Below are 23,859 nucleotides of genomic sequence, written 5' to 3'. Positions count from 1 at the left end.
GAGTTTTATAATAACTGAAGTTAAAATTAATTATGTTATATATTTTTCAATTTATTAGTACATCGTCTCATCGAACGAGTCTAGTAAAGATTAAAACACAGTTGATGATACACGTATGATTTGATTATTAAAGGGTAATTTAGAAAATGGTTAATAATTGCACCAAATAAGCAAAGGTGTGGGTATTGGGATTTTTTCAAAACAATAAATCTTTGGATAATAAGTTCAAAATAGAACACCCTTACTTTGTATATTTCCTAAAGAGTACTTCATAATAAGTATTATGAGTAGGTTTTTTGTGACACGATCTCACGAATCTTTATTTATGATATGATTCAACCCTACTGATATTTACAATAAAAAGTAATACTCTTAGCATAAAAGTTATATTTTTCATGGATGACCCAAATAAGATATATATCTCACAAAATACGATACGTGAGACCGTTTAACACAAGTTTTTGTCAAAGTATTAGAGTTAGACTCTGGGATATTAAAAGAATAACTTTTAAATATATTTTCATGCATAATTTATCAGATTAGAAATTTTCGAAATCAAAATTTTAAACTAATTTAGAAAATACTCGAGTTTAGAATTTTTTTCCAGATTATATAAGCTGGGATTTTTTTTATATAAAAAAAATGTAATATTTAAGCTGGATTTTAGAGGACAAATAACGTAGCCGTCAACCATCATTGTGGTATAAACCTTTTTTTATACCAGATGTTCTTTAATTCTTGTTTGAACAAGAACAAATATTCTATTCAACCATAAATTATATCATAATCCAAGTAATATTTTTTAAAAAAATATATATAATATGGTACTTGAGGCTTTTTAAAATTTATTACACAGTGCTAAAATACAACATAATAATAGCAAAAATAAAAATCGTGTCAAAAGATGTGAAATATATTTTTAAAACATAAAATAAGAATGATGTCTTTGGTTTTAAAATCAGAAATTATCTTTGAATAGAAAACTCACATAAGACAGTATGTTTAATGACCTTTACAACAAAACAAACCAACTTCTTTACTATTGCATACCGATACGATATTTGATTTGGACAGAAGGATTGTAATTTTAGAAGTGAACTGACATACGCATCTCAACTGGTTGATCTCATGTCATATTGGGTGTATATTTGAAATCTATTTACTTAAATTAATCTAAACACCATTACGCCAAAAAGATCTGGGAACTACAGGGATTTTACAGTCTATTCAAGAAAAGTAAAGCAGGATATTTCAAACACAACATCAAACCAAAACCATTCCTTCTTACACTTAGCACGATTATAAGATCACAATTTCACCCCAAAAGGTTTCAGAACCTATGTATTATCGCAACGAGTTTATCAGATACAGATCAATGATTTAAAAAAAATGACGTAACGAAGAACCACACAAATGATGACGATACAACCTGAAGATGGATAGCCCTTAAAAGCTTTCCCGTTGCTACTTCCACTAAATCTCATTAGCCCAGCTATGGCTAACAAGCTTCAGTGGAAGCAGCAAAAAGAAGCTTGGGCTATCCAAGTTACAAAGGATATAAATGTTTATATATTAAAAAAGAGGCCAAGGGAAAAATAAGTTCAGTTGCTAGTAATGTGGTTCAATGGGGCGCTTTTTGATACCGGCCTCTTGCGAAAAGAAAAAAAAGTTATGTAGCAAGTAATGTGGTTCAATGGGGCGCTTTTTGATCATGCCCTCTAGCAAAAACAATTGTTGCTTACGTTTTTCCATTTAGCCATTTCGAGCCATAGGCCTTGGCCTTCTGAGGAGCAATTAGTTTCAGAGCATGGTGCACGCATTTGTGATACGAGAAATCCTCCACCGTACCATCTGTGCGGACCAGTACAAAGCAGCGGGATTCTTCATGTTTTGGATGACGACCAACCTGGAATATGAAGAGAAGATGAACCAAGAATGGGTTATTTACAACAACCCCCACAAGGGTTGGTCAGATTACGCAAACCTACAGTGGAATAATTATAACCGCAAAGCCTCATTATGGAACTATTCAAATCTTAGGACTTCAATTTAAATTAACAATCTCAAAAGACATTATCAGGTTTGCTCCTGAGAGAGCATTAGTTTCTAATTGTTGGCTACTGCAACATCAGAGGTACTGGAATTGTGAGTTTAATTAAAAATTAAAGAAAAGAATAGCATCAACATCTAAATTTCTTTAAACAGTACTGCCACTCTATAAATAAAAACGCAACTAAAAAATGCTCTTTTGGTTCCTCCCATGTTTGATATCCAGCTAAAATAAAAAAAATTAAATTAAATTGATGGAGTAAAGTTTATATTTCTAAACAAAATAGCACAAGGCCTCCTGCAGATTCAATTCCCAAATATTCCAAAAGAAATAGGTCAAGCTCTTGAACCCTTTTGCGCCAATTCTAGAAGGGTGGTCAACAAGAATTGCCATATAACCAACATCCGCGGTCTTCAAAAGATTAAATTTATACATTTACTGTCAAGAGAATGGTCTATGAATAATTCTTTTAGCATACAGGAAATAAGTACACATGTAATCTCTCTATACGACGATCACCACCAACCAAACATGAACAAATAACTGGTCAATTCATCAGAAGAAGCTTCAGAGTGTGTATTTGCTCTCCTAAGATAAGTATCCAAAGGACATACCTTTATCTCCATAGCACCCGCTCCAATCTTCTCTTTCCATCTTGGATGAAATTGTAGAGCCCTCAGAGCTGTAAACTTGTCCTCTCCACTCAACTGGCAGTCCATACCATACCTGAAACACGGGAAAGCTTATATAAAACTTGGTGGGGAAATTTTGCAAAACACAACACATTGAGATGATCTTAATGATAATAGATTCGGGAATTTGAAATTTTGAAGCAGCCATAGTATTTGGATTTTTTTTATAATTCATGAATAATCCTTGACAAATGCATATATCTCTCTCGACTCTCATAGCATTATTTAAGCGCTTCTAGTCTTCTACATTTGGTACAAAAGCCGCGATGATGTACAATTTATTTTTAATTACCTCCAGCTGAGGATAAATTAGCCAGAGCCACATAACTAGAAAGTTGAGATTCAGGGACATGTACTTAATCAAGATGTCATCGTTTATTTCACATTATCAACAATTCCAGCTTGTTCCTTGGCTGGCTAATCATGAAATACTATGTAGCCAGGTCGAACATAAGAAAAATATGGATGCTCGTTGTGTATCTATAGCAAACATCACCATTTACATTTTTATTTTTTGTACAACATACCGTACATCACAAATTAGTTTCTTGAGTTAACTTTTCCAACTATGCTCATACGAATCTCGGTTTAAGTATTGAGCAGGAGAGAGTATTGGTGGGTAGACCATTAATGAACAATGTAGAACCGAAAATAGAAGATATAGAAAGAGTAAAACGCATAAAAACTAAAGTTGTATTTGCAATGGCATGAAAGGCATAAAGAAGAGTCTCAATCGTAAGAAAAAGAAATGGCAAGTAAAAGCTTCACATACTCCTGCAGCATACGCTTCAATGATCGTGAAATTTTCTGTATTTCATGCACAGAGAAATGTGCTGATAACTTTCCATTCGGCAAACTCCTATGCAGTTTTGTGCTAAAATACTGGCGCTGAACATTAGATTCCTCGGACACGTGCTTGACTGGCAGCTTGATTTTCTCATTTTTGTTGACGCTTTCAATATTGGCCCTCAATAGACCGTAGACATCAGCAGGTTCTGAAAGTTCGTGTCCCTGATGCATGAAAACGTAGAAACAATCAAATAAAGGGAGAGTATAACTTTCTACTACCATAAAAATGTCATCTGATTTGCAATTAGAAAATGAATATGCTTTCAGACTGATAAGCTTCCAGAACTCTTGAGTCTTTTTCAACGAATAGAAAAATGCAATGCAAGGACACTTGAAATAAATGCAACATTTTGTGTGACTTTAGTACGATAATCTTCTTCGATCCAAATTCCTATATAAGATGTTCTTCACGTCCATTTTCGAACAATGCTATTACAAATAAAGCGATGGCTTCGAAAAATACATCCAGTTCCCTCATAGTATCAAAATGTATTATCTACCTTGCCATTAAATACAATATCAAATTGACAACCAGTCCCAATCAATGGAGTTTGTCCCCATGACAATGCATCAATGCTTCCTTGTAGCCGATCCACTTGTCCCATCTTGGCTGCTTTAATAAAGCATTCACTAGGATTCTGTACTTGATTAGAACATGAAAAAAACAACACCATGTTAATTTAGTTGAACAAGAGAAATGATGACGGTTAATCCAGGTGGGAAAAATTTCAATTTAACAACAACAAACCGAGAAGCAGGCTTGGGTGAATGGTGAATAAACATTAGCTTCCTTCCTTTGCTGGGCTAACCCTTTCGCATTTATGGGCAAAAAATTTCCAGTCGATGACAGGCAATTTGCAGTGACAATCAGATGCTCAGGAAGGATGGACTTGTCGGTGTCACTGATGGCAGAATTCAAACTCTACATTTGATGAAGAGTTACTAGACACTGTGACATGAACTGCATGGTATGAAAGAAAATTAAATACATACATTGACAAAATACTGCCATGCGATGTCTATGCCAAAGGCGTCACTGTAATCAAGGAAGTCATCCGGATGACTCCGGTCCCAGTCAATTATATTTCTTATCCGAAGGGAATGGTTCGTTAGGACGCTCCAGAATTTAGTTTTGTCACACTTTTCAGTCATGGAAACTCGCAAAAAAATTTCTCCTGAAGAACCTTTGGGATGATTGGATTCATCTTTCCATAAAATATCAACCTTCCTGATGTCGAGAAAACCTGTCAAAATTTTCGATAATTAAGGTAAGCTAGAATAACCAAAGGGATGCATTGATTTATCTTGTTTGAAATGGGCTACACTATTCTCCTTATAGATATGAACTGATGGAATGGTTTATTGAAATTATAAAAACATAAATTTCCCCAAAATTTCATATCCAGTTCTATGTGTAGCATGGGGCCTCAACATCGCATTATCAATTTCTTTCAGATCCAATTTCTACCTGTCAATCAATTTCCAACCCATACCAGTTAACAGGACTGAAAGGTCAGGAAATCCAAAGTTCCGAGCATACCCAAATTAACAATCATCGTCTAACTACAATGCCATAATTCTCAATGATATAGGCCTAATAACAGAGAAATATAAACTATATATATCAGATAAGGACAAACAAGCCATCGCATATCAACCTACCATACTGTTTCAAGAAAAAAAAAATCATGATAAGACAATGAATAAATATCTAAATATACGAGAATACCAAGTCTAGATTCCTAAAATGAAGCAATGATATTTGTCGAAACCTTTTACAACTGTTTGAAGAAGCATTGGAACCAACAATTCACGAAGAATTTCCAAGTCCGATTTTTTCTTGTTTTTTCCATCTATTGCATGTGACTTTTTTTTGTTTCTTTCACTCAATGCAACTGAGATGCAGATTCTGGAGTTACTTTTTGAGTGAGCAACAGCATCAGAACACTCCCTGACAATTAGAAAGTAAGATTAGAAGGATTGAAGACAGAAACAAAATGGTTAGCAAATACAAAGTTGAGTCCTTTCTTTAAGTAAGCATAATTTTCCGCGTAAGAATAACCACTTCAAAAATTAAACAGGTCATTCGGCTTGACATTTTAATCAGTGGTTCCCTACAAATTGTTTGTCATACTCCTTCTCATGTGGAATTCAATATGAGAGTCCAGCTACTTTAGGCACTGAGACTTCTACAGATACAGCGGATTCAAAAAATCTTATATATTCCTTTCGTTATCATATGCTAATTTACAATTTATAAATTAGAAAAAAAGGATGCCGTCAAAGGAAGGACATCAGAACTGCAAGTACAGAGTAAATATAAATGAGTGGATATGTAAATAAAAGGACTAAAGAGTCATAGAAACCTCCCAATGGAGCATATGTTTGTTTCTTTTTTAAAAACACAAAGTGTTCTGCAGAGGTTGAGAAATGATTCATAGTAATTATAATATATTAGAAGCTCCTACAGCCACCCCTAATCTAATCACAGTACTTGGAGTTTTCTCCAAGTTTAATGTAACAGGTCATTTCAATCTATTCGAAGTGTTGTATTTGGTGTCGAGTATTTCTAGTCTCTACTTTTCTGCATTGTGAATTTTAATCCTGTCGTTGTATCAAAATAATATTTATTTCTTAAAACAAAGTCCCAAGACGTAGGGATGCATGTGTTGTTGAACTTGAGTTGAAAAACGATTGATTTTCTACTAATATCAAAGTTAACATCAAGTACAAATGGAAGTGAACGTTTTGCAACCAAATATAACATCAGTTAAAAGGAAGTCAACTTTTTTCAAACAAAAATTGAAGAAATCTGGATTTGTGAAATAATCTTCTCTTCCTGCAGCTTTTATTGAAAATGCTGCTTTTAACCTTAACTGTATAAACACGTTAGATGAAATATTGGGGAGGATTAGAACGTTTCACAATTGGAAGAAACACATTGTTAGAGCTACACAAATGGTGTGGATATAGATTTTTTCTCCACTCCTTCACACAATTTTTTTATTCAGTAAGCAGGACACATGGACAGTCCTGGTACGAAGCGAAACTTACTTACAAACTATCCGCAAGTTGGGTAGATTTGCTTTTGGTTTTGCTTCAACAGCGTAACATTGCATATAAAGAGCATCCATAACAGAATGCAATCTTACCCGTCTCTTTTCGACAATTTCCTGGAAGAATAGCAGGAGTCATAAACTAGATTAACAGATGCCCGAGAAGAAATAAATAAGTTGATGTATTACCTTATTTATAAGAAAATGGCAAACCCATGGACTAGCATTAGTGCTGCAATTTGTCTGCAGGGAGAGACTGGTACAGGTGGTGGCCGTAATGAGGCATTAAATATCCAATCCTTACAAAACAATATCACCAACAGGAAAAAAGAAAAGAGAGACATGTAAAAAGGATAGTAGAAAACTCACCATATTCTAACTTCTGAAACTATGTCCGAGAAATACAGTCTTTCCAAATGATTCTTGACTTCTAGAGCTCCATATTCAAAACCATTCACCCATCTTCCAAGTCTTCTCGACAAAAATAGTGATGCACTTTTATTGCCACGACTCTTCTTTACTCCACATTCAAAAACTTTCTGTGTTCAAATAATTGCAACAAATTAATTAAAAGCATTTAAGTATTTTAATTACAGTTGGCGGAAAACTGATCCGCATCTTAACAAAAACAAAAAACAAAACAAAAGCCTGCTCAAATTAACTACAAATATAACTCCTATCCTTCAACAAATATGAGAATAAGAAATTCTTAAACTCTACGTACTTCCCAATCCAGCTAGATGTCCGAATTTTAATCTTGTCCCAGCACTTTTCAATCGATTTTCTAAACTGTCAAAAATCCGTCTATTCCACTTCAACGAAAGTGAACAGCGGACACAATGAACTATCATTGTCCAAAAAATTCTACCCCTCCTGCCGCGGTCGTGTCGAAAATCTACAACAAATAGTCCGTACGGAGATCTTGGAACCACCCAAACCAAACCTATCTTCTCCAAATCTCTGAACCAAATGCAACTCGTGAAAAAACAATGAAAAAGCAACTGATCTTGATTCTCCATCTCATTCCGATGCACACGAAGTCCATCTCTTTTACATCATCGCAAGTTGGCAGCTTACCCAGCACCACTATCCATGAGAAGACTTGAACCTTTGGTGGGATCGAAGCTTTCCAAATGACATGAAAGAGAGGGAATAAAGGAAAACCACATATTGGAAAGAAAGACTCATAAAGATTTGACTGAGAATAAACATGAAAGATCCCCATCCGTCCCAAACTCTGATATCATCTGCCCCCCTCAACCAATTTGACCCTCTCTAAAGACTCTGACAAGGAGCTCAGCTCAAACCCTTCCTCATCCCTCAGATCCCTCTGAAGATACAAAACCCAAGATATAGAAGAAGAGGAGCTCTCCCACTGGACAAAATGATAAATGTGTTTATTATGCATCGATGATAACTAAAATAAAATGGGATAGAGGTCCTTAAAAGAAGAATCATCCCACCACCTATCCTCCAAAAACATGATCTTATTGCCCCCTCTCGCCACTGCCCTCACTAACTAGTGAAAAGCCGGATAAATTCTTGAAATAAACTTCCAAGAGCTCCTAAAAGTACCATTTCTTACTAAACATATGTCCCAACCATTATCCTGTACCCCTATTTGCTCACAATAACCTTCTTCCACAACGGTTCCTCTTCGATAGAACACTTCCACCACCATTTCCCCAGAAAAGACCCTATTCCTCATACAAATGTTTCCAATACCCAAACCCCCTCTTTATTTTGGTTTATAGACTTGTTCCCACACAACCACATGATAGTTGAATCTCCATCAACTTCATCCCAAATAAAATCCCTCATAGTCCTCTCCATAATCTCCACTATACCCCTTGGGACTCTAAAAAAAGACATGAAGTACAATGATATCACATTCAGCACCGCACAAATCAAAGTTAATCTTCCCCTCTAGACAAAAATGCTTCTTCAAACTTGTTAGCTTCTTAGACATTTTCGAACAACATTTTCGAACAGGTTAACATAACGACATTTTCATCGCGTTTTCGCCTAGTGGAACACCCAGATATGTAATACTCCAACTTTGCCTCCCACACCCAATCTCTCAAGCTAATATTTCCTCTCTTCTCCTACACAATTAAGGCCCCACAAGCACTCATATTGATATTTAAACCTGACATATGACCAAATGAATTCAAGATCTCTATCAAAAACAACAGATGGCACTCATTGTTGACAAAAAACCGAGTATCATCCGCAAATTGAATGTGTAACACCTCAACTCTCACTCTACCCACTTGGAGACCACGTATGAGGTTTCTTGCCTTCGGCCTTATCAATCAATCTACCCAGCACGTTTACTATTAAATTAATCAGGAAAGGTGAGAGCGGATCACCTTGCCTCAGGCCATTCTCACCCTTAAATTTACCCATGGGTCTATCATTAATATTAATAAGAATTGAAAATGAAACAGTCGAAACACGGCCGAATCCACATTCTCCATTCTCTCCGAACCTTTTTTCAGTAAAACATAATCCAAAAGGCCTCAATCCACATTATCGTAGGCCTTCTCAAAGTCAACTTTAAACACCCTCCCTTCTTTTTTTACACCTCAACTCCTCAACCACCTCATTCACTATAAGACAATAGCCAAGAATCTGTCACCCTTCAATAAAAGCACTTTGAGTCTCTTTTATTGTGATCGGTAAAACCTTTTTCAATCTACTTGACAAAACCTTAGCAATATTATACAAGCTGGTCGTCAAACTAATAGGCGCCTAAAGTATTTACCTTGACTGAATCTTGTTTCTTCAGTATCAAACAGATATATGTCTCATTGGGAATACAATATTACCATTTATAACACCCCCTCAAAAAATTAATTAAACACCTTCATTAGATCTCCTTCTACAATATCCCAACGCTCCAGATAAAACGTCAATGTAAAACCATTTGGGCCCAGAGCCTTTTCTCCATCACTCTCAAACACTGAGCTTTTAATCTCAACGTCTGATAAAGATTTTTCCAACTCTACTCCGGACTCACCATAGATAGTGCACCATTCAACTCCTTGTATGCCCCAACCCCATTCACTAGATATGTTTATAATTTTATGAAAAACTCTACAATGGTCGATTCAATCTGCTCATTATATGACATTATCAACCCATCCACCTATTCCAACTTGTCAATAGATGACCTACTCCTACGATGGTTAAATAGGGCATGAAAAGTTTTTGTGTTGATCCGCTTCTCTCAACTATTTGACTTTTTCCTTTTGATTATCTATCTTGTTCCTATGACACACTAACTCTTCTAATGCACATTTGTTCTCTCTTCTTTCGATTGCTACCTCGTCTGACCCTCATTTTCTTGATCATCCAACCGACAGATTTTATTTTCCAATTCTGCACATCTCATTCCCACGTTCCCGAAAACCTATGGATCACTTTTGATAGATTTTAATTTCTTCATAAATTTGTACCTCTCATAACCCCGAAGATCAGAATTGTTCCACCAAGATGAGAGTACTTCTTTCAAACTAGTGTGTTTCAACCACACATTCTCGAATTTAATGGTGACAGACCCCCTTAGACTTAGTAGTATTTAGGATCACTGGAAAGCAATCTGAAGTCAATATGGACAAGACTGTTTGTCTGTAGTAAGGAAAGTATCCACTCACCCCTTAAAAACAAGAATTTGTCAAATCTACAACAAATAGGAGACGCCCTCAAATTCGACCAAGTATACTTTGCATTTCATTCTCTTATCAATGAATCAAAATATTTCATGTTCGTACTTAAGGATCCACTATCATTTTCACACTTAATGATCTACCGACATTGAAATCCCCCCTAAACACCAATTATCATTAGGCTTGCAAGGTATAGACTGGTAAAAACCGCCACTTGTTACCAACATTCTTTTCAATTTGAATTAAAACTGAGAATTCTCCAATCAGATTATCAGTAACCGAAACCAATCTAGGGTCCCATATTACCAAGTTACCCCTTATCTACCATATAGCAGGTAGTAATATTCATTCAACAAACCTAGACTTCCACAAACTTAAAATAAATCTCATATATACCGACTCTCTCTTAATTTCTTAATTTCTTGAAGAACAACAATGTCCGGCCTCTCCTTGCGCAAGACTCTCTAACTAAACCCCTACATCTACCTGACCTATCACCCCTGATATTCCAAGAACAAATTTTCATTTAACCATTGCAGATCCCCTATGAGAAATAAGAAACTACACAAATGAATTTATTAACTAGGTGTTGAAGGATGTGAATCACTATTAATAGCTAAAATTGTAAAATGATGGTACTACTGCCATGATCACTTGAAGAATGGTGCATTAAATTTCAAGTAGGTGAGAAAAGTTGGCAGAATTCAATGACATCATTTACAGTTTCATTAGCTACAAAAGAAAGATGCAGATTAGTCCATGAAGTTAAGATTAGTCCATGAAGTTAATTTGTCCTTGCTGCGTAGAAACTTCAAATTACCAATACATATTCAGCCTACAAACAATCAAGCAATACAAAGCAAAGCAAGAATTTTTTAGGCCATACCACAAGAGACGAAGTATACCTTTATTGCTAGCAATGGTGATGGCCCTAATGCACTGACAGGCTGATCTAAAGCACTGTATGCAGCCTCTGAAATGGCGCAAGCAGCCAATGAACCAACAGGATGTCCACCAACTCCAACATTTGAGGTACCAAGGACATCATTGGGGGCCATAGTAGCATCTTCTGTGCAATAAGAAAACTGAACAATTTGACTCCCATAACAATTTCTGACAGTTCCATCATATGCAGAGACTACATCGCGCATGAAAAACATAAGCTTTCTAGTTAAAGTCCCAGAAACATCAGCATGACCACTGAAAGAACTATCACGGGTTGTCAAAGAAAGTACAAAACATTCTAAGGGATTTAAGCCTGATAGAAAAGAATTAGCAACCACAGTAAATGGGAAGTACGAGTGCGACAATTCCTTGGCACCATGCAATTCAGTTACGTCAGCATGTCTCTTCTGGTTGTTCCATGAGGAACAAGACAGATGACAAGGTATTGGAAAAGACAATGGAACCAACGAATGTTGTAATCCCAGGCACATACTATGCTGTACTAGTTTTTGCAGATTACCCTTGCTACCAGCCTTCAGCATGCCTATGAATGAATTGTTATCATCTACATAGTGATAGACAAGATTCTGTATGTCTCTAAAGACTTTCTTCAGAGCAGAAATAGAAGCTCGGCTAAATGATTCAGATTTCTGCTGTGCAACATGCATGCGTTCCTTCTGAAAATCCATAATCTTCCCACTGTCTTCGGAGCTCTCGATGAGAAACTTTTGGTTGCAATCCACCATTAACGAGCTGATGAATGACAGCTCTTCTGCTTCTTGCAGACCTGAAGAGATATCATCCATGATATTGTTCTGAGACTGTGGATCAGATGTAAGACAAAGGTCTAACAATGAAACACTGAGTCCCCTCATAAACAGCCACTCACAAAGAACTTCCTGAGCAGCACCCAGAAAGTCAAGAGTTTTTTCCCCAGAATGACGAAGAAGACGTTGGAAGAAGTTTTCCCTAGTATCTCGTAACCAAGAAGATCCATGGGAGGATGTTACAAGCTCTCCTTGACTAACATATACACCATCAGATGCAAAATCAAACTCAAAATCTGTTGGCAAAAGCAGGCTAAACAGCTGTTTTCCAGTCCAAAAACTAGTGTCTGATGAAGACTTGACGATAGCTGGCAACTGTGGCAGACAAGAACAGGACATTTGTAGCTGCTGCATTTCATGCTTACTCAAGAGAACTCCATCTTCCAAGATCAAATAAGCAGCAGACAAACTATCATGACTTAGTGACAAGAGGTTCTGACCACTCTGTCCGTTCACCAGCTGTTTGTTCAAAGCCACAAGCTCGGTAAGCTCAACCCTAGACTCCACTGATTGCGGGGCATAACCATGAAGACAATCTCCATCAAAATCACCTCGAAGTGGAGAACATATAAGAGGGTTAATGGAAAGAACAGAGTTAATTGGAAGTACTTTGACAGATAATGCGATTAGAGAGTGCTGGTGGATTGATGGAGGCCTATTAATCAATATAATATCTCCATCCATTAAAGGCCTGCTAACAGAATCTCCGACCTGCAACAGTTCCTTAGATCTGATGCACTTTAGTGTATTGTTTCTGATTACTGACAATTCTCCTTTTAGAAAAAACCTCAAGTCACAGCCAGGTTCTAGCTTGTCCCAGTTCCGCAGATTTATATGGTCCTTGATCAGCACATTTTCTGCAATTTGAATTGGTATACCGATTTCATCCACTTTAATCCTAGGATCACCTACAACCACCAACCGGAAAGAATGATCTGTTCTTTTTCCAAGTAGTAATTCTTTTACATGTTTTAACCCAGAAAAATCGGCTGCAGAATCATTTCTGGACGATAGTTCAGCATATATTTGCTGTCTAGTTGACAATTTTTCAGAGCGTAACTGCAACAAGGGAGGTATTAACACAAGTATTTTCTCTCGGATAAGGTCTATGAAGAAAAAGAAGGCAGAGAAGAAGAAAACTTTATTTGTTTGCTTGCCTTGGAAATTTTATAACGGTCCAGAACACGAGCACTTAATTCATTGGGTGTGCCTCTAAAATCTATGAGCTTTCTGTACATAGCTGTAGTTTCGTCCTGGAATCAGTCGAGTAAAAAAGTAACTAATTTGCAATCAGTTAGATATAGAAATATTAAAATCCCATGCAATCTATCTATTGTGACACAAAAGACAAGAATAACAACAGCCACGTCACTTACCTGAGTTATGTGCTGCCCAAATTCTCTCACGCGATGACTATTTGGAGTGACAAGTAAGAAGTTGAGAAAGATTGAATTCTTCCTTTTGAGAAGTGCTTCAAGGATCCTTGGGCGAACATCTTTCAACATACTATAAATCTGAACGGTAAAAATAAACAAATGCATCACTTGGCCATCACAGAAAAAAATGATGCAAAAAAGAGGAAAAATCTCACAAATTTTGATATTGAAGAACAGTGATAAAAAAATCAGACTGGTTAGCAATTGATTGGTTGGAGTGTTTTTCATCTGTTTGCTCAATTACTGAACAAGCTGTTAATCAATTTCTTGGCTCAATTCCGTAAGTAACTGAGATGCAATCGACCAAATCCTAAAATGTTTAAACAGCTTACATGACATGGGATTGCTATGCAAAACTTAAAATCATTGTATACATAGATGGTGATAAAGCTAGATCCTACTTGAAAATAAAGAGAACGTTCTGCAAGCAGAGCAGAGCAGAGCCTAGGGACACTACATGGGAATTCATTTTGAGTGAAGAACATCACAGGGATTTTCTCTCATTTGCAACAGAACAGACTCCAGGAATTTTAGCATAAAAGGCACATTGGCAGAGGTATAAAAGTGAGTTCATCCTGCTAATTTTTGGACATAGCCACAAAAATTTTTGCCATCTATTTTCTCTTTACCACGTGTGTGGACAAGATTGGTCAATGTGAGCAAGGGCGGGCAGAAAATCTGTTGCCCATAATCAATCGTGATAAATGCCCAATGAAACTGAAAGGACGTCCAAGTTTTGGTCATCAAAATCTCACTACTTACGACTTCTATGTTTAGACGTCAATTCCAAAAGTTTAAGCATTCATACATTTTCAAGACAAAGTGCTCAATATCTTAGTTACTTAGAATTCGAAAACTTAAAAATACTACAACTCTTCCAAGAAATTATATTATAGCCCAAGAAATGATAAATGAATTGAGCCTCAAAAATTCCAGACATGATGTTCCTTGTTCAGTTGACATTAAAGAAAATGGATATAAGGGGGAAACTATTGCAGGTAAAAAAGATCATAAATCTCAAAGGCAATAAATAGACATAAAACACTAGGAGCTGGAGGGCAAAAAGAAAGATGAGTATCTATTACAGAAAAATTTCCTTTTAAACAATAAAAATGACAGGACATGTTACCTGGGCAGGTGATAGAACCCTTCTGTTCGGTTGCAAGACTTGTTCGTGGGTTGAATCTTTGGGGATGATATCCCAGTAATCGAAAGGCAGACCCTCGAAACAGCTCGTATTCCCCAGTTTTTCATTCACTTCGGCGATAATTGCAGTTTTTGCAAACACATCCTTGGAGGATACTTTAAATACCATTTTTGGATAAATTCCTTTTGAGCTTTTCTGTTATTAGACGGTAATAAGTTGGTAATGATCATGCGGGTAGGTAATAAAAACAGCCAAATGCACTTACAGCACAATATTTGCATTTGTCTGGTTGTTGATGACTCGTTGCAAAATCATTTTTCTATTGCATGCAAAGACAAGAATGAAAAAAACTCAGTATCATAAAAAGAATAAGGAAAAGAGCATTCACCAGATAGTACAACAAACAACAATTGCTGATGGAGGACTGATATACAGGAGTTTGGAGATCGCCGAAAACACAACTGAATGAATATTCAGGTTGTTAAATGGTGCTAACAAACCAACTAACTCTCGAGTTATTTACCACCAAAGAGCATATCAATAGTCGACTTTTTTCCCTCCATTCCTCAGAACATATCAGAGATGCATGGTTGGTCTTATACTGCACCGTAATGATTGTTTTTTAATCTCAAAAAGGTTTCAATGAGTTGAACAAGGATGGATATCAGAGAACAAAACCGAAATAGTATACCAGAAAATAGATTTAAAACATACCAAAAGAATGACTGAAGAAATCTCCAGTCAAGAACAATTAATATTAATCATGCAAATACCAAGATGCGGATTTTATTTTCTTTCCAAGTAGATTATCCTGAGCCCGCAGAAGTTAAACAAAAAACGACAGATGTCACAGGCACCAAATTTTCGTTGTTATTATCAATACAAAGTAAAACATTGGGCAGTCCTTAGGATAATGAGCATTCTTCATGAATGTAAAATTAGCACCAAAGATTTCACATGCTAGAGGCTGCAAGAAATGCAATCAAATGACTAATAAACCACAAGCAGTATAAATATATACATGCAAATCTAATTTCAATGTATGCTGGCAAATAAAAGTATCAACACATGAGAATCAATACCTGACCTTGACCTTATCATGCCGAAAAAATTTACATCCCGGGCAAATTTTATTTAGAATTTGTGCAATTTCAGACATGAAATATGGGTTCAGGATTGTAAAAGGAAAGTTGATCAGACCAAAATGACCTGCAAAAGTATGTTAAGTCGTCATGAAGATAAGACACGACAACCTTCAAATCAAGGTGTTTAGGATAAGAGAAAAAAAGATAAAAAGGTATTATTTTTTATTCTAATTCTCCAATCTACCTTCACATTCCTTGGTCAATTTTGAGCCACATGTAAGGCATTCACTATTCTGCCGATTGGGAACTCCCAATGCAGGATCCGACACTTCGTGAACAGTTCCAACAACCATGGTCGAAATTTTTCCCTAGAAATGAGAACGGCTGTAAAGATGAAGTACTTCAAGGAAAATTACTTGAACCAAAATAACTGACACATTTGGGTTTTCTATTAATAAACAAATACACTAAGTTTTTTTTATTAATAAACAAATTACTTCAACTTATCTGAGCTTATCATGATTCAGGATACACTAGAATTCCAAAAAACGCAGTGTTATATACAAACGAGGATGAATCAATAGAAACCCTACTAAGGATGGGAATATAAACAGGAAAGTTCAAGTGTGTGAAGTAAAAGTTTGTTTTAATCAAGTGAAAATTAAGTAATACGACAACAAAACTAAAGATAACAAAGCAATCCTCGTCTGCAAACAAGAACAAGCAATAATATACTAGCTCTTAGATTGTTACGTGTCAGTCACAAGATCAGCATAGAGCTTCAAGAAAGAGAATATTAACACTTACGGCATCTTCCTCAGATAGAATATTGAAAATTATTCCTTTCAGGCGACCTGATGTAACTTGCTGATCCATATACGAGTCGCTATCCATTGAAGCTCCAACTACTACTTCTGGGATGGGAAAAAATGTTTGTTAGTCAAGCAAAATTATATTCAATACAACTAGTGAGAAAGAACCATAGTAACAGACAAGTTGCTTTGCAATGCCACATCTATTCACACTTGGCATCATTTCAAAGCTGAATCAAGAAAAAGCATGCATGAAGGCTTAAATAACTCATGAGACAGTATCTTAAGACAAGCAGTTCAGTGTTAGTTTATGACATGTAAAAGAAAAATCAGAAGATCTTAAAGCATAATTACCCTAAACTAATAGCAAAGAAAATTAAAGTTGGCACTAAACTTAATTAGAAAAAAACAATGAGCAAAAAAATCGTTCCAAGAAAAGCATTGATATTTCTATTAAATGTACAACTAGTCATAATATAAGAATGAGGCAGAAATGGTAAAATAATTCATCTTCTATTAATTAATTAAATCTTCTAAATAGAAGAGTTTAAGAGAAAAAAGATTCCAACGATTATATAACATCACCATAATGAAATTCAGATGTCCTATCAGAGATTAATAAAGCTTATCCGAATAACAGTACTGACACGCATATAAATTTCTACGATTCTAGAAGACCAAGGATCTCAATTTTGATGAAATCACTTCACAAGAAAAACTGGAGAATTTTATTGGCATTCTAGTCACAACAGAGATTTCAAGAGATAAGAATGCAAGTCTTATAACCAAATATATATTGCCCAGTCTCACATAACATTCAAGCACCATTTGATGGCCTTGATAAGTGAAGAATTGTCAATTTCTCCTCCCTCGTCCTTCGTTCGGCACATTAGCTTTATCAACTAGGTAAAGCATGAGCAAACTCAGTCAATACCTAGTTCATGGCAGAAAATTCCTCGTCAGGTCAATGAGATGCTATAGCGGGGGCATTAACCCCCACTGTAGATCCAATAGTCATCATTGGTCCAAACACGCGAATCACATATAAAAAATTGGGCAATGTCGGTAATTGGATCTACCCTGATGATAATGAACTCAGGATAGCAAGAACCCAACCCCCTTGTAATCGCTATAATAATTAATGTAATGATGTACGGTGTATAGGACTATTGTACCTTCAGAAGCCTTATAAGTTGCAACCATAAAACAATTTTTGTTCCATGAGACTTCTTCCGCCCAAAATTACTTTTGGATTGACGGCAAACGTAAAGGTGAGGACTTCATTGACATGGCCGAGGTAATTTAACAAAATTTTTTGTCCTATGATTCTAGGCCAAAAATTTATTTTGTTATATTTTATGTTTGACGATTGGATTTGTTTCACCGGAAAAAAAATTGAGAAAATATTATTACCAGATGTCAGTGGATTGTTCATTCGCTCAACTTGTTTCAGGCAGCAATAGTAGGAATGCTTAGCCTTGGTAACCATGTATGCAGCAGCGATTGTGTAAATCTTTCCTTGCGTGCAAATAAAATTTCCTTACACATAGTGATCGGATGGGAAAGAGTGCTCGGCTTTAATTATATGGTGCATAAAGAGGAAAGAACAAATTTTCAATGGGACATCTGAAAGGGTATTTGGGACGATACATATATAGCAGCCAATTTTTAAAGCTGTCAAAACGGTCGAGGCCCACCGGATAGGTCACCCCGTTTAATCTAACCGTCAAAGCTGTCAAAACCGGCTAGGCCCGCCGGGTCAGCCCACCTCACCACATAAAATCGGTGGTGAGTTGGGTTGGCAATTTCCCGACAACCAAAGTGGCGAGCGGCCAACCCCACTAACCTATTTTGACAATTCTACCAATTTTATCCTCAAACTTAAAATCCTATTGAACTATATTTTATCACCCTCATTTATATCCACATATTCCATTTCATTTTATCCTCAAACTTAAAATCATATCGAACAATCTATATTTTATCACCCTCGTTTATATCCACATCTTCCATTTCATCGTCACTTTAATTAAATATCTATAAGTTATTATATCTCATTAACCACCCGGAACCTTAGAGGCTAGTTGCATACAACATTTCCAAGAAGTTATGCTAATCTGAAGCAGACCCAATGGCTTGTATGTCCATTTTCTCACACATGGCACAATATGCCTAATGGCCTGTGAGTTGTGGTTCCAGCACACATTTATGAAATTGAGATGGACGATGACAACATGATAGCACTATTGGACCCGGTCCAACATAGAAGCACATGTCATTGCAAACACTAAAATTTGGTGATCTAAAATCAAGGTTGACAATTTTGAGGGTTAGCGGATCGCCATGCATGAATCATGTTAAGAAAATTTAGATTTTGTTAGATGAAATGATGATTGTACCATTTACAAAATTAACAAAGATATATTATGTTTAAGTGCACAATTTATATTTGAATTTTTTAGAGTGCGATATCTTATTTAATCAGGAAATTATGCTTAGGCTATAACTAAAAAATTCTCAGAGTTGGTGATTATGAAATTTTGTTGGCGGAGATGAATACAACTGCGGCAACAATGAATCAAAGAATATGTAAGATTTATAGCCCCCAGAGATGAGATGGTTGATGAGCTGCACACTCACAAGCATGATAAAATTTAATCATGTACCAGTTGAGGAGTTCTGCATAGGTTTATGAGACTCCATATTCTACTGTTTTTCCAGCAAGGAAACAAAGAATTTGTCTGTTTTATGTGTTAGTGTTTGCTGTCGCTGAAGAAACAAAGAGTTTCAGCACCCTAACCATTAAAATTTTGGGCTAATGAAGCAACAGATAACAAAATGGAGATGAATATGGATTGATGGTGGGAAAGTTCAAAATGATAGCCAGAACTTCGATAACAATGAGCAAAAGGATTGATGGAATAGAATTTATAATCAAGATGACAGTAAATTTGTAAACATAAATATGGTGAGGCAGAAAAGGAATAAAAACATTCTTAAAATGAAGAATACCATGGTGAAAGAGATAGGGGGTGTGGAAATCACAAATCAACGGCTACAGGAGTAGACAAAAGGTTAGGGATATATGTAAGTGTCTCATATTTTCCTCATATAGAAGGAAATCTTTTGAGCGCAGGAAAAAGAATTATCAATTTCAATTTCGGTGGACAGGCTTGCAAAATCTATGATTAACTATTGGATTGCTCGAGTTAAACACATGACATTTTAATTTTCATTGTGAAAGTCTGCAAGTTTTCCATGCTTCATGGTTGTGGCATCAATGTTATAGCCCTTCAAAGTTGATGGTATAAAGCTTCTCTAGAATACAAACATGGCCCCATTTAGGTCAAGGACATCACACATGAAGGGTCGATAATGGAAGAACAAGCAAGGTGCCAGTTCTGAAAGCATGATTATAAGAGCGAACAACAAAACATTTTAACATCCACAGGCCAATTCGGAGATCTTCATGTATATACTGTCATTGGATGACAACTATGAAAACAAAAGTTACACTGGTCGTGCTCTCTGCTCTACAGAATTGGCAAGATATCACCTTTGCAAGAATCTCTTCAGAGTCAAAAGAAAAGTTGGAGGAAGAAATTAATGTTCAGCAGTCACAAAGAATTAGGGAAGGGAATGGGAGAAAATAATAACACTGACATGATTCTATGTATGGACACGAGCTCTTAGAGCTTTACTATGACATTTAATATCAACAAAGGTTTTCAAAACGGTAAAAGTGAGGCTAGCAGCCAAGCATGCAGAAGACATGATTTTTACAGCGAATAACTTGAAAAATTATGCAATGGTTCAAGCAATACAAGATTCAATCAGCTATTTGATTGAAGTGATAACAATCCTTTCTTCATTTGGGAGAGATCATGGGTTTAGTTGATCTTGTTGCACGAACTTCTGCAAAATGCTAATCAAATTCTCACGCCTCAGCAGAGATAGCCATCAAGCAAAGACATGAAACACCATCAAACAAACAGGCCAATAAAGATATGACAAAAAAAGCAACCCATGAGGAGTAAGAAAAAATGAAGAAATTTCACCAGTTTTCTCCCCTCACAAAGTTTGGTCATTAATCATACTAAGATAGTATTTGCGCAAAACTTTGTAAAAGAAAAGTCCATAATCACTTTTTTTAAGCATTTGCAAATACTACCTAAGTATATAACCAAACTGAATTAATCAAACTATTATCAATTCATTTAAATTTGAGCTTGAGGATAAATTTTTTAATAATGATAAAAACTCGAAAAACGAGATATTTTGGTTACTAGTTTTGCTCGAATTATTATTCAAATTCAAGCTCAAATTTTAATTTGAATTTAATGGTCAAATGGCATTAATCTATCACTCATTTAATCGAATAAAGTAAAAACTCCTCAAATTTTTATTTGAATTTAATGGTCAAGCAATACATTAATCTTTCACTCGTTTAATTGAATAAAGTAAAAACTCTTTCACAACTATGAACAAGAGACGGAAATCGAAACTGGTTGTGCCATAAACAAATGGCATCGTCAATTTTGATCAAGAATTCAAAATCGATATTTTAACTAGATAACACATAACTGCTTGAAATTTCAAGGAAAAGCTAGCGTACCATACCACTTCACAAAATAAATCAATGGCATGCGAGGTACAGCCATCAACACTGATCCTTTGTCACAGAAAAAGAAAAAAAGACTGCTTCTTTTTCTACTGAATGTCAACAAGTATGTACATTAACCCAAAAACTGCAGATGATCAGGCGAACCAAGGAAAGCAAATGCAGATAGAAGGGAAAATTATCAATGCTCATAACATAACATCCATAAACCGTAAACCCATCTTCAATAAAGCACAATCAATCTATAAAAGAGGAAGCAAACAACAAAAATCACAGAAAAAAAACAACTCATCTTACCAAAAGATGAGAGAACCGATTTTTCCCCTCGCCTCCTTCAATTCACCAAAAGAAAAAACTTCCTTTTACCCTCCCCAACACTCAACGGATTCCCCGATCACACCCTGTATGAAACAGAGATGGAGATAAGCCCGTGGGTGTTCTTGGCGTCAATGGAAAGCTCTTGCATTAATGGCGTACTGCTGCGCAGAGATTGCAGGGTATTGTGTTATGAGGAGGGAATCTACATGGGTTTAAGGGGGGAGGGTTATAAAATAAACACGTGAAGACAAAAGTGTAAATATTAATGAAAATCAAGGGCAAGAATTGGTACCCGTTTCCCGAGGAAGAGAGAAGCGCATGAGTCGTGTTCGTGTAGAGCAATCAAGGAGAATTCCTACCGAGTCGTACCAAATATGCAATTATTTGTTGTTTTTTCAGGAGACTTGTTGTTAATTAAATGTGTATTTAATTCTTGCTTTTCTACAATTTTCAATTCACACAAAATAATATTTTCTCGAATAAAATTTGATTAAAATATTTAAAATTTAGATATATATATATATATATGATATTTCAAAACAAATTTTTTAAAAATTTTGTACAAAAATAAATTTATGAGTATAAAATTGAAATAATTATATTAATATCTCTACTTTCTATGTTGTTTGTGTGATCAAATATCATATGTTAGTATATGGTCTCAAAGAGTATATATTGAACAATCATATACTAATATAACATTTTTAATATTTTGTACCAATTTTCATCCGAAAAAACATGTGTTATTAGTACCAATTTGTTATACATGTTTGGGCAGTAAAATATCATATATTATTTTCAGATCCAAAACATTTAATACTCAAATATCATATATAAATACAGATTTTTAATATTTTGGAGTGAATTTTCATCCAAAAAAACATGTCATCATTATTACCAAACATTGTTATACATGTTTAGGTACTCAGAAATCATATATTAAGTTCGTATTTGAAACATTTAATATTCAAATGTAATATATTAATAGTTTCAAGATTTTTATCGAATTTTCATCGGAAAAAGATGTGTCCTTAATATCAAAACTTGTTATACATGTTTGAGTATCAAAACATCATTTATTAGTATCAGATGTAAAATATTTAGCTCTGAAATATCATATATTTGTTCTAGATTTTCAATATTTTGTATCAAATTTCATTCAAAAACACATATGGGCCCGGCCGGAGAGTGTAGAAACATTTTTTGTGTTAATCAGATATTGCAGAAAAAGAATCGGTCTGAGAAGAACGGACCACACATTTAACTATTGAGATAGATATTTATTGATCATTTGCTCTCTTTTTTTATATATGCAAAATGTGGTGTTATAATTAAACCAAATATTTATACATCCATTATTCAGATGACCAAATTATCATGTAAAAATAAAAAATAAATTACAAATAATTTTTATACTATGGGTGACCTATTGAGAAGTTATCGTGCATCAAGTTGATAATGTTCCATCGCTTGATCTGATGGGCTATGTGAGTCGTAAAGAGTGATATCACATTTTAACAGATATTGTTATCTATATAGGAGACAGAGCCGTAGGCAGGGAACAGTAAGACGAATCTCTACGAGATATGATACGACATCAGATAGACACGCATCTCTCCCAAACTCATGGACCTAACATCCTGACCTTTTAGCATCCAAATAGGTGAATTATGCGTTGTCATGAGTATAAGAAAATTGAGTTGCTCATGTGCTCACAGCTATAGTTTTTGGCCTAGTGGTAAGTGTTTGATCCTAACAATTGATATCAGAGCGAGATAATGAGTTCAAGTCTCTCAAGAAGCATATCTATATACTTCTTTGGAGGGAATATTGGAAATGTACATAAGTGAGATTAGCAATGAGATATATGACATCTTGGGAAGTTCTCATGTGTCAAGCTGCTGACGTTGTGCCGCTTGATCTAGTTCACTAGTGGGCCATAAAATAGTGATGTCAGATTATAACGGGTAAAACTGATATTTAAAAAATATGAGACAGTATCAATAGATAGACATGCATCTCCCCGGAGTCACGAGTCTAACAGTCCAACCCATTAGCATCAAAGTAGATGCACTATGTGCTACATGAGTATAATGACATAGAGTTGTGCATTGGCCAGCAACTATATCTTTTAAATTAATAGTAAGCGCTTGATCTTAATAAAAAAATTTACTACACTGTCATATTTGTATTTTTAATTTCAACAAACAAAAACAAAATTCGAACATTTTATAGAATTATTCCAAATCTCATTATTCAGTCGTGTGTATTTTTTATATCATGGTCAATTCATCTAAATTCTATGAGACATAAATGATCATTCATATTTTAAGTGAAATATACTCATATA

At 35.4% G+C, this 23,859-nt stretch overlaps 1 protein-coding gene across 2 annotated transcripts; it reads right to left on the bottom strand.

Annotated features, from left to right (window-relative positions):
* Positions 1 to 1,598: 1,598 nt before the first annotated feature.
* On the bottom strand, positions 1,599 to 21,848 carry LOC140813720 (DNA-directed RNA polymerase IV subunit 1). Of its 2 annotated transcripts, XM_073172378.1 has the most exons (19): positions 21,489 to 21,848; positions 16,566 to 16,672; positions 16,003 to 16,126; positions 15,761 to 15,882; positions 14,939 to 14,992; positions 14,656 to 14,868; positions 13,467 to 13,604; positions 13,248 to 13,343; positions 11,224 to 13,149; positions 7,017 to 7,186; positions 6,837 to 6,903; positions 6,646 to 6,764; positions 5,364 to 5,542; positions 4,585 to 4,835; positions 4,340 to 4,513; positions 4,092 to 4,229; positions 3,515 to 3,753; positions 2,665 to 2,776; positions 1,599 to 1,906 (listed from the first exon to the last, which is right to left on the bottom strand). In XM_073172378.1, the coding sequence occupies exons 2-19, from the start codon at positions 16,650 to 16,652 to the stop codon at positions 1,739 to 1,741; spliced, it is 4,377 nt and encodes a 1,458-aa protein (XP_073028479.1). In that variant the 5' UTR covers positions 16,653 to 16,672; positions 21,489 to 21,848; the 3' UTR covers positions 1,599 to 1,738. The 2 variants fall into 2 exon arrangements, with proteins under 2 accessions (XP_073028479.1, XP_073028480.1); XM_073172379.1 differs by lacking the exons at positions 16,003 to 16,126; positions 16,566 to 16,672; positions 21,489 to 21,848 and having other exon boundaries at positions 15,756 to 15,834.
* Positions 21,849 to 23,859: the final 2,011 nt, after the last annotated feature.

This window comes from Primulina eburnea, chromosome 15 (assembly GCF_022965805.1).
Source record: "Primulina eburnea isolate SZY01 chromosome 15, ASM2296580v1, whole genome shotgun sequence".
NCBI lineage: Eukaryota > Viridiplantae > Streptophyta > Magnoliopsida > Lamiales > Gesneriaceae > Primulina > Primulina eburnea.
This window is presented reverse-complemented; position numbering and strand designations above follow the sequence as displayed.